This window comes from Callionymus lyra, chromosome 6 (genome assembly GCF_982586985.1).
Source record: "Callionymus lyra chromosome 6, fCalLyr1.hap1.1, whole genome shotgun sequence".
In the NCBI taxonomy this organism is placed as follows: domain Eukaryota; kingdom Metazoa; phylum Chordata; class Actinopteri; order Syngnathiformes; family Callionymidae; genus Callionymus; species Callionymus lyra.
In genome coordinates, this window is record NC_141823.1 from 11,269,706 (window position 1) to 11,282,240 (window position 12,535).

At 36.2% G+C, this 12,535-nt stretch overlaps 1 protein-coding gene across 2 annotated transcripts in view; it reads right to left on the bottom strand.

The window, feature by feature from the left end:
* chst8 (carbohydrate (N-acetylgalactosamine 4-0) sulfotransferase 8) overlaps positions 1-12,535 on the bottom strand; it is a 214,974-nt gene that overhangs the window by 178,473 nt on the left and 23,966 nt on the right. Inside the window, exon 1 of one of the 2 annotated variants that reach the window (XM_087793590.1) lies at positions 10,407-10,484. The exons of the other annotated variant lie outside the window; for it this stretch is intronic. Within the exon in view, the coding sequence (XP_087649716.1) occupies positions 10,407-10,414 (8 nt within the window). The 5' untranslated portion in view covers positions 10,415-10,484. Of the gene's footprint in view, positions 1-10,406; positions 10,485-12,535 lie in introns of those variants that run through there. 2 annotated transcript variants of the gene reach the window in all.

Genomic DNA, 12,535 nt, shown 5'->3' on the forward strand with positions numbered 1-12,535 from the left:
CTCCCATTTATCCACCACAAGTCTTCTATTTTTAGACAGTTTTGTTTACGTCCCACTTTCCTGTCTGGTCTGAGGTGAAGTAGAAGATGTATGGATGCTGGAATGTTGCCTGGATTTAGAACCACGATCTGGAGGAGGGTTGGTTTCATCATTTATATATAAATATATAGACCTTTTTTTATAACATTTCATTCATTCACTTCCTGCAAAATCCATTTCAAAAAGCCCTCCGATCTTCCTCCAGAAAGACTCTAAAGCGTGTGTGACGGTGACCTCTTCCACCGGCCCGGGGATAGTTACCAGCTCGGGCCGAGGCAGGTGATGACGGCGCCAACAATCGGACGTGTTCAGAGACGGCACATCGTCACCGTATCATGTCAGCACAATATCTGCCACGGGGCACTGCCGTGCTCGGCTACACACCTCTCCGATGAGCCCACAGATTACTTTCTATTTATATTCCCGCTGCAGCTGGAGGACCGCTGGAGTGGAGTAGATGTATTTTTGTACGACCCCAAAATATAAAAGAGGCTTCATACATCATTGTTTTTTGACCAGCAGGGCTTCTCTGCAATCACACTCTCAGTCGACTCTTACGACGCTACTTTCATGACAGAACTACACTCCGGAGAAAATGGACAGAAATCGCTACGTTATCAATTTTTCATCTTTAAATTGGTCAAAATTGTTCAAATTTCCCGTCGCACTCACACACAAAAGTGGTTGCAGTGCTATCGTTTCTTTTTTTTTGCTGCTGGGAAAATAAAAACTATTGCAAGGTGGAAAAGTGGAGAAACCGTTTTGTGCCCGCTAAAGTAGAGTTAAGTTCTACTTTATAAGCGTCATTTTGTGATGATGATCGGAACATTCAAGCAGGAAATAACTAACAAAAATTTAAGCGCATCCGGTGAACTTAAATTTAATTTAAGAAATAACTAAATAACATTTTATGGAGGCTAAATCCCTTTTAATCCATAATATTATTTATTACTGTCATCATCACAAACTGTCATTAAATCAATCTTCCAAAGAAACAAATCAGCTGTTTTGATTGACAGCCGGCGGATCCAATTAAATATTTCAGCGCTCCGTCTCAATGGGCGGAGCTTATGACAAAGGAATCTTGTGAAAAAGTGGAGGAAGAGATTTCCACAAGCTCTGCAACTGCTGGAGATCGTTTGATTTCTATTCTATCCACGTCATGTTGAAAGGATCCTTCAAGCACAAAAATACTGACAAAAATCGAAGTGTCCGAAGAACTTGAATTTTAAATGATTTAATGTAAGTAAGTAAGTAAGTAATATTTATTTATATAGCGCTTTTCCAGACCAGGGTCACAAAGCGCTTAAACAATCAAAACAATACTCAATAAAGTATATACTTTGTCCGTAATTGTCTTTTTTCTTTTTGTTAATATAATTTTAGAAAGGTCATCATCACACTCTGTAATCACGGGTTTTTTCCAGCCATCTCCCAAAAAACAAATCGGCGGTTTTGATTGACAGCTGGCTGAGCCAATTAAATATTTTATTGTCTTCAGCTGGACCTTCACCAATTGTTTTATGCGACCTTGTAGTGTCAATAATTTTTGAAATGAAGTAACATTACACAAAATTAAACAAGAAATTAAAAGATTTCGAATAAATCAATAAAGAATAAATAAAAACAGACAAAAATGTTATACGAGTCTCACCATAAATAGATCTGAAAGGAAGAACCAGAATTTTAAAATTGATGTGAGTTCTCCTACTAGAGCGGGTAAGAATTCTCGCTGCAGAGTTTTGTATTTACTGCAGGCGAGACAGATCCTTCTTCTTTAGACACCAAAATAAACTTTTATAATCTTTAAACAAAAATAAACAACTAATTAAAATATTTAGAATTAAAAACAGACAAAATGTTATATGCATTGCATTTTTAATAATTATTTATATTTAAAAACAATTTAAGGTAATGTCTCGCTTTATTTTATTTGTATCAGTTTATATTCTGTACTGCCACCACAACAAATTCCAGTGTCCGTCAAAAAAAGTTTTGATATTTGACAAGAATATGGTGAGTGAACCGACTCGTCACTCTATGGACAAAAAAACATTTTGGTGTGAATCCATCAGAAACATCCAAATGATGTACAACAGAAACCAGAAAGCTTGCAAATCAAATGTTTCTTTACTAACCGTCTTTAATTTGATTTTTTTTTCTCCCCCTAAATTTGTGTTTGTGCCTCGAGGCCAGAGTTCCGTTGCCGCTTCGCACGCATCTCTGTGCTGATCAATGTTGTCAGCCCGATAGATCACCATTAAGGTAAATGGAGTGGAACTCTTACAGGACGCCTGACTCGGGGTCCTGTGCGGGTCGCCCGGGGTTTGCTGCGAGTCAATAAGCATCACGGAGACGACGGGCAGGAGCACAGACGTCCCACGAGGCCTCACTTGTTAAAAGGTGCATTAAGAGACGTTTAAAAATTCCTCCCAGCAATTATTCATGAGGGCGGTGTCGACCAAACTTGAGTGTTTTTGACGTGAATGAGCTCGTTTTTGTCCTTTTGAAGGAAAAAAGTGCATCATGTCATTGTCGGTTAAATATTTGGGCAGATCCAAGACAAACACGATGAATGGCCTGTTGCTCATTTACAAATTGTTGATAATCATGTAGTGAAATAGACATAAAAAGTAAAATACAAATGTTTTACTGTGTAACATGTTTGGTTTTAGAGGAACATTTAATTTGTTTTACAAATTAATGTCTGAAATTAACAATACGTCTCTCATATTGCAGGATTCTAGGCTCATGAATAAACGGCAAAAGAAAAGGTTTTGGATTTGTGTGTTCCTGCGCCAAGTACACATCCAGCATCCCACACTGAAGCGACAGCCAGAGAAGAATTCACAATAATGCCACAAAAAACAAACTATTTCAATATGAAGCTGCAGAAAAAAAAATGTGCAATTATGTTTCGATTTTTGTCATACAATGTTTTCACTGAAAGCAGAAGAACACGTCCTTATCATCAGCATAGAGAAGCAGTAACTTTATGTTTAAACAAAAAATACCCTTAAGAAACTGGTATACATTTGACAATAATGGTTATATTTTGAGGACAATACTGAGTTAGTACATCTACTTTACTTCTGTAATACACATTTGTTACATTCAAATATAAATTATAATGAGACACAAGAATGCAAATGTGTTTTCCTTTTAAAAAATGATAACTTTTTTAAATTTTAGCCATGTTTAAAACACTTTTTTGAACAACACATCTACTTTAAATAACCTGGAGCAGGAGACTATATACACACCATATGGAAGAAATGTGACCAATGTACAGACAGAAGAAATGTGACCAATGTACAGACAGAAGAAATTCTACTGTTGCGACCATCTTGGTAATGCAGTTCTTACACTAGGGTTGGGAATCAAACTTCGTTTTTCTTTGTGAAACCGAACGAAATGCTTTGATGTGCAGATCCTCAAAACATGCTTTGTCAAGCCAAGTCAAGTTTTGATACCCATGCATGGTCAAAACTTGATTGTGTGTGGAGATCTGGTCATCAGATCTGATTTGTCACTTCTTAGCAAGTGTTCTTTCGAAACTAATTCCAATTTGTTTTGCGGTATTTTTTTCTGTGAGAAAAAAAAGCTGAAAAACTTAACTCAAGATTTGTACTCAATAAATGGAATATCACTTTGTTTTCGTTAGAATAAATAAAAAGGTATAGTTAAGAAACCAGAATCGAAGTTACGGATTTAGCATCGGTATCTAACATTTTTGATTAATATCAAGCCCTACTCTAGTCAAGAGGTGGAGTTTGGGCGAACTCAATTATGATTGGGCGATGAAACCAACAGCCATTCGGTTGAATCAATAAGTAAATGTTAGAAAAAGAAAAAAAAGAAACCTTACAGTTTGTTCACATACAGTAGTTTTCCAGAAACTGTTGGTTAAACAAGGCTATAAATGTGTTTTTTGGGCCCAGTATGCGACTTAGGGGGTTTCTATTTGTTCAGGCTTTTCCTTGATTTTCTGGAACTCCTGTTGTGTTATCAGTTTTATTTTGATCTTTAAACTATATACTTTATTGAATATTGTTTTGATTGTTTAAGCGCTTTGTGACCCTGGTCTGGAAAAGCGATATACAAATAAAAAAAATTACTTACTTACTTTCTAAAGCCAGCCTCAAGTGGACACTCATTGAACTGCACTTTCTTCACTTCAATATTATCTTTATTTGATTGAACCAGATGTCGCCCTTCAGCATTGATTTGAACCAGTGTTGACATCATACATAAGGAGGCGGTAGAAAGTGAGTCGTGAGCAGCTAAACTAGCCGAAGAAGATTTTTCCAGGTACAAATGTGGTCTACTTTTAAAATACCAAAAAACGGACGCATTATAAAAATGCAAACAAGTCTGATATGTTGTGGCTTCAAACACGCCAACAGCAGCGTCTGGATGTAAATGTTGACGTCTCCTCTTCCTCTGTGACGAGTATTGATTTCGCAGCATGTTCCCTTCATGCTAATCCACGGTATTGTTGTGCCTCCACGTTCTGCCTCCGCTCCGAGGAAACAGAAGGTCAACCTCGGTTTGTCTTCTCTCTGCGGCGCATTCGCATTCATGTCCAGCTTCAGGAAGTGCAGTTTTGTACATTCTTTATTCTATTTTACAAATCAGATTAAAGGCTCAAGTCATATGTGCGAGCTATAGCAGGGGTGAAGAACATCATCCAGCCCTTTGGAGATCAGCATGAAACAATAGTTATTACAATAATAAATACAACTTAGTACGGGTTAAGACAATTATCTTTGTTTAAGTATTAAAGCCATTATAGCCCTTAGCTATTTTTGTTTTTAATAGTTATAGTTTGATTAGATACTATTCATACAAGTAAATGTATTATATCAAGAATATTAATGTTAATGTTATTATTATTTATTTTTATTACATCATATTTATAATAACGTGAAGGTGTATTTTGAATATATATATATATATATATTTTTTTTTTCGATTTTTATTAATTTTCATATAAAGTGTCATAAAAAGTTATCTCAAGACACTTTTGACTAAAGAAAAACCAGATCCCAGCAACTCAAAAATGATTGAATCACAGCGTGACGGTGACGAGAAACACTTTTAGAAGGCAGAAACCTTAAGCAGAACCAGACCCAGTGTTGACGGCCTCCTGCTGCGACCGGCTGGGAGGATAGACAGATGGATGGAGAAAGGAGTGAGGGAGGATACAGTGAGAGAAAATATGAGTGCGAGTGTGTGTGTGTGTGTGTATATATATATATATATATATATATATATATATATAAATTCATCATATCAAGTCTTCCTTTTATTTAGTTCTCCTATTTGGTTTGACGGTCCCTAAGAAAACTCATATTCCAACGCCTACTGTCCACTTAAAGGGACGCGTGTTCTTTCGTGCATCAGTTTTTTTCTTCTCAACCATCAGCCTCAAGGTTAGACCGTCAATAAAAGCCTGGCGTCACAACTAAGGCTGAATCACAGCAACAGTTCAGCATCTACATACACATATTGTCGACTCTAGAAATCCCACAGACTCACGTTTAGGCTTCTTAAAACTTTTAATCCACCGCTGCCATGTTTTCTTTTGAGGAGGAAAAAACCCCAAACAAAAATGTTTAATGCGCTTGTTTAGCGTGGCGTTAAGCCCTGTGTAATTTTCCTGTCATGTTGCCACGCTGAGGCGTTTTCTCCCGACAACTAAAATGCCAATCGTGAATCGTGTGTTTTTTGTCTTGTCAACAGTCATTAGCGACGGCAATTTGAGGCGGCGGCCACTGTGATGAGTGAAGGAGTGAATCTCATTAGTCAGATGCAAACAGCGAGAGGGCGAGTCGCTTTTCAAAAATGCCTGATGACAGGAACATTTGAGTTTCGTCACCGTGGCTCGAGAATGAAACTGAAAATAATGTCCCCGATACATATACTCGGGAGAATCCTGTCATTTAGACCACTTCCTATAGTTGGACAATATCACATTCTTACTGGAAAAATGTACATTTGTGACTATAGTATTGAAAAATGTACACCGCTTTAAAAAGAGATAAGATAATACTGATCTGATAGTGAAGGTTTAAAGGGGAATAACCCCCCCCCTAATAAATAAAATAGGTCATACATACAGTACATCTATAAATGGAACTCAAGTCAGCTACAGGGGTCTTCAGAGATTTTCTTGGGCTTAAGTGACTGCCATGTATTGTTCCGTTTTTCGACTAAACCTGATTTTTGGCCTCATTTGTCCGGTAAGTGCAAATAGGCTGAAAAGGGTCACGCACCAAGGTTTATTAAATCAGAGCCATGTAGCTCAAATATTAAATAGGTAACAGGCTTTTTAAACAAGACGGATCTGTCTCGCCTGCAGTTAATACAAAACTCTGCAGCAAAAACTCTGACCCTCTGACACTCTAGTAGAAGAACTCACATTTCTCCGATCCTTAAATCTCTTCACTGGCTGCCAGTTTCTTTCAGGATCAATTTTAAAATTCTGGTTCTTACTTTCAGATCTATTCATGGTCAGACTCCTCCTTACATCAGTGATCTGATCCAGACATACACCCCAGATCAGTTGTTCTCTGTGCCGTCCTGACCTTTTAATCATCTATTTTATTGGGTATTGTATTGATTGTTTAAGCGCTTTGTGACCCTGGTCTAGAAAAGCGCTCTACAAATATTACTTACCTTATTTTTATTTCAAATATTTTTTGGCGTTTTTTTTTTTGCTATAAAAATCCATAGCACTTCAGATAGTGTCAATTTAATTTTAAATAATAGTTTACCCAAAAATTGAAATTAAAATGGATGTAAATTGTTGCCTATATCTAAAAATGAACAGATTACTCCAAAAATAAAGGGCTAGTAGAAAAAGAGTTCACCCACAATTCAAATTTCACTACCACTTTAAATACACGTTATATTATTTTTTGCTAATTTTGTCAATTGTAAAGTGTTTCTTGGGTGATTTGGAAATCATCTTTTGTTCCCAGGCAATGAAAATTACAAAGTATTGGAATTTCTAGGCATCACAGATACAGAAGACGAAGCAAGTTAAACGGGTGTGTGCGGTCGAGTTAAACATGACTCTTAAGATGTATAGAACTAATACTATAGATGCTTGATTCTGATGAAGTGCCTTAGATTGACTTATATGACGAGCTCTATAGAGAAGCTTTTATAAAACAAAGGAAGTGTTAATTTTCTTTAACCTTATTTAGCAAAATGATGGAAATTTTGGAAATAAAAAATGAACTTCCTCTGCTCTCTGACTTATATTAATTTGTTAAAATGGTTTGAGGATTTAATCTACAATTATCAATCGATCTTCTGGAATTGGTTCACTTTTACCACAATTTGGACCACATGGGACTTTCGTCTTTGCTAATAGACTGAGTAATAAAACATCAAGCTTACGACTGCAAATTGTCGGATATTGTAGAATTGTTCAATTACAGTTGAACATTAATTCTTTGTTTATAGAACACAAATGCTTCACTTTAAATGTACTATTGTTTTAAAAAGAAATACTGAAACTGATAAAAGATGAGATTGAAACATATATCTGTGTAGAAATTGAGTTAAATGGCTGAATGAAGAGAGAAGCTTTGAAGTTCCACATCCATGTCTGACTTCACCAGAAGACGACAGAATTTGATCCACGTGGACGATCATTGATCATTGATCAGCTCCTCAGCCGAAACTACGTAACATACAAAAAAAAGGCGAGATTCCGATTTAATAAAAGATGGATTATCAGAACCTTTTGTGGAGGGAAACGTAATCACAGTATTCTCTGCACACCATTCAAATTCGCACTCAAGGTCGAGCTTTGAGCCAAAATAAGTTCAATTAAAATCCTCAAGGACTTCCTGAAGAATAGTGGCTACTCTATGAAACGCCCTCATTATTCCACCGCCTGTCTGCGGGCTGTAAAAACCAGGAACCTGGTTGACATTAAGAGCTTTGGAGTCTGCTGGGATTAGAAGAGGTTTGATTGGTGGATATTAAAAGTTTATGTGGAAGAAGGTGAGTTTATATATGCAGATATGGTCATCCAGGAAATGGTCGTACATTTATATCCTGTCAGGGAAATACCACTACACTTGAGAGAATTAAGGGTATGATGTTAAACAATGTGTTTCAAGATTAAGTTATCATGGATAATAATATACATTAGCTAGCTAGGTTTCTTTTAGGTACATCGGTAAGTACAAGTAGGGATATACTGTATACCAATACTCTGTCTTGCCTCAGACATAAAGGGGAGTAGCCAGACCAAAAAATAAAAATAAACTGCTAAAAATATTAGTAAGTAAGTAAGTAATTCTTATTCATATAGCGCTTTTCTAGACCAGGGTCACAAAGCGCTTAAACAATCAAAACAATATTCAATAAAGTATATATTTTAAAGGTCAAGATAAAACTGATAACACAACAGGAGTTCCAGAAAATCAAGGAAAAGCCTGAACAAATAGAAACGTCTTAAGATGTTTCTTAAAGGAGTCAGTAGATCCATCAAGCGCAAAGAGAGGAATTATAATATTTTGGAGATTTGAATGAAAGTAAACGTGTTACCATTCTTTCACCAAGATTTTCTCCAACCTTTTTTTTTTATATAAAAAATATAACAAAATATAAGTATTATCTGAAGAAAAATGAGTCTTACTTTCTCTACTTTCGAGGAACACACCGAGTGTGTGTCAATTTGAAGTTGACACTGTGCCACACAAAAATATGAAGTCGGAATCTTCTTCATCTAAATCGACTTTTATAGTAGCAATCAGGTGAATATGTGTCTATTTTCCACATTGTACATGATGACTTCCTTGTAACACAGTTGTGTGTCGCGCAACATTGGCTTTTAAGCAGCATTTTCAGCCGCTACGTAAAAGTACTGGAAGGCAAAAGTATCGGAAGAAAAAAAAAAGCTAATCGATACCAATCCCAATCGTAGGAGGTTTTTCTAGACGGTGATATCATCTCTAATGTATGCTTTCAATTTTTTTGTTCTACATCTGTAACACAACAACCCATCACATTGTGTCACTTTAAATACTTTATTTCTCATATTGTTTTGCAAGGGTGAGTGATTTAATAGTTTATAAGGTTTGGTCTGATTGTAGTTTATGAGCTTTTGTGAAAAGAATATCCGTCAAAACAGTTTTCATTCACTTTCAACTCTTGAAAATGGAGAATTGTATCACCATCTATACTGTAAATATCTATCGTATCTATGCGGTGAGTAAACAATGTCAATCTCCATCAGCAGCGGTGAATCCAGCTAACGTTGCTAGCATCTATACTTTGATGTTCCATGAAGTGTAAGTGTACCTCGACACAAGAGGAGATACCAGATGTGATCAAAGGCCTCAGACGGGAGCTTTAATCCTCCAGTTTCTCAGTGCAATTGTCAAGTGCTTATCACTGCTTCCTTCGAAGATTGGAATTTACTCAAAGACCAATATTACACTTTATTTTCTTTCACTCCCCAGTGGTAGAAATACTTCCAGTGTTCTGCAATAATAGAAAGTCAAACATTTGTTCTCTCAATTTGAAGAAGATTTCTGCAAATACACAAACCTCCATACTACAACCTTTTCAACCCAATTATGCATACATTTACATCACATAGCTTTGTAACCAATAACATTACTGTAACTCTTTATTCTATTACTCTACTTTTAATTTCAGTTTTCACAGACCCTCCTGTGCAGCAACATTATCCCCCTCTCCCTTGTGTTAATACAACTAGAAGTATGTCAAACGGTTTATAGTCATCGTGAGTGCAAAGATAGTTATTAAACCAGCAGCTTCATCACTGTACTCGATTCAGACTTTTAGAGGCTTTTTTTTTTCATTCTGCAAAATTGTAGGCCTTTTCATTTTTCTTCTGCATTGTTGAAAGTCGAACTGTAAACTGCAGGCTTCAGACAGGTATTTCGAACACCGTTTTCTTTTCTTTTATTTTGAAAACCATCAATCAAAATATAGCAACTCTTTATATACTTAATTCCTAAACGGATTCAAGACATTTAAACTGTACAAAATGACCTTGAAAATTAGTTGAAACTACTTAAAGCACCAAAAATTGAATGTATTTTTTTTTTTTTAAAACTGCCAATTAATTTTCCTTACAAACTCTGGTAGCTTTTTAACTTCTATAAACACAAAATGAAATTGTTTATACTTTGAGCTCGATTTTAATTTAAAGTGCAACTTTCTTACTGTACTTTTTATCCACATGATATTAAACGAATGACATTTTAACTTGAAATTAATTGTTAATTCAATTACATTTTAACTTTGACCACACAACACATCCTAAAGCTCACATCACGCTGCAAAGACCAACAATGTTTCTGAAAACTCACCAGCCCATCGTGTGCGTCTTCGAAACAAGTTAAATCCACATCTAGGTTCCTTCACGACGCTCGCTCCTCACAGTTGTCTGAGTTCCTCGACCTTCCACTGATCACCAGATCACCTCCACCTGTGGCACTACAGGCCGGGAGACACGCCCACACCTGGTGCACTCATGCAGAGGTGGCCTGAAGACCTGCTCAACAGCATTTCTGCAATTCTTTCTAAGACCATTACAGCAGCAGCGTTTATAATAGTTAGGCATGAATATGTGAGAAGCCGCAGTTCTTGTTGGTCCACTATTTAATTGGTTTAATTGTCCAGGAAGCAAAAAATAAAACAAACCTTTAATGCGAGTCTAAAACGTCTACAGTGAAGTTATTTTTTTCATACCAGGGAATATCCTTCTTTAGCAATTTTAGCAAAATATTTCATTTTTCTTAAAGGAAAAAACTATTTTTAAAAGACTCCCCATGCTTCAGTAACATTGTGAAGGTCAAACTTTACTAATTTCCACTAACCTTGAGCACACATTTCTAAATAGTTCCCCGTTGTGTCGACAAAAAGTTATGAAACACTGAAGTATTCTGGTGTGGAGTGAAAAGGGTTCAGCGTGTTTCTTTTTTTCTGAATGTGGGCAGCAGATAAAAGCCACCCTGTGATCAAGGAGATGGAAGTTTGAGTCCCTGGTGGCCCGAGAACAAGAGAATCAAAAACGCACTCTGAAGTTTCCAGACAGTCATAGTGGCCCCCGGTTTCTCTCAGGAGGGAATTGTGACCAGAAGATACACACCGACCTGATGTCAACACACTTCATACAACGACAACTATATTCAGGAAAATACAACGTCATGTCAAAGAAGTATAACAGGTGAAGCCAGACTGTCATCGTGGACACAGTGTTGAACTAAAAGTGATTTAATGTATTTTAATGTTGTTTTATTTGTGATTGTTATCACTTGTTTCCTGCCTGAACAAACGTTGGCGTCGCAACATCAAGCAGATAAAAGACTCTGGTGGATTTGTATTATTCTATTTCTCTACTTCTCTAATATGTGTACAATGTTGTTTTTTTTAGTAGTAAAGATCAACATATCTTTTTTTTATTACATATTATTGATGGAACAGATAAAAACAAACGCATAAAATTGGACAAAAATGGCCCAAAACTCAAAATGAAACGACAATGAAGTATAATAAGTAAATATGTATAAAATATTAATGGAATTTGGTTTAAAATATGGAGAATAAAAAAGATGAAAAACCCACAAGTCTGCAACCAAGTCTCCAAGAATGGATGAGCCAAGATGACACTGATGAACTTGAATGTGTAACGAAGTAAGAAGGGAAGTAAGTAATGGTTATTTCTAGAGACTTTTGTAGACCAGGGTCACAAAGCGCTTTAACAATCAAAAACAATACACAGTTAAAATGCATACCTTAAAAGGACAAGACACATAAGACAAACACAGGAGTCCCAGAAAATCAGGGAAAAACCTGCACAAATAAGCTTCTTTAAAATTAAGTCAAACATGAAAGTCCTTGTTTAAACTTGACTGACAGTTTCAGTGACCTAAAAATGTATTTGACGTACATTTAATCAGCAGATGAAAAGTTAAACTATAATTTAAGATATTCATTCAAAACATGAGATACAGTGATATGGAAATTCTAAGACTTGCTTGCTGTGTAATATAGGAGCATCTAAACAACTCTCCACTGACCTAAAAACTAGGATAATTCATTATAATGAATTAGGAGAAGGTTACAAGAAATTATCAAGAAATTTTGGACTGTCTGTCTCCAGAGTCAGACATGTAGTGCAGAAATGGAAGGCGAAAAGAACAGTCCTTGTAAAGGAAAGATGTGATGGGCCAAAAAAATATCTGGCTACTGACGGTGTAGTTGTTCAATGTTCCACAATCCAGCGTACTTTGCACCAGGAAAAACTCATTGGACGACTGATGCACAATAAGCCTTTCTTGAGTGCATGAGGTACGCAGAAGTACATCTGGAAAAAGCCAGAAGCATTTTGGAAAACAATACTGTGGTCCGATGAGACTAAAATTGAGTTATTTGGCCAGAATGAGTGAAAAAAAAGAAAGGAAGAAGAACTTATTGCCTACTGTGAAATTTGGTG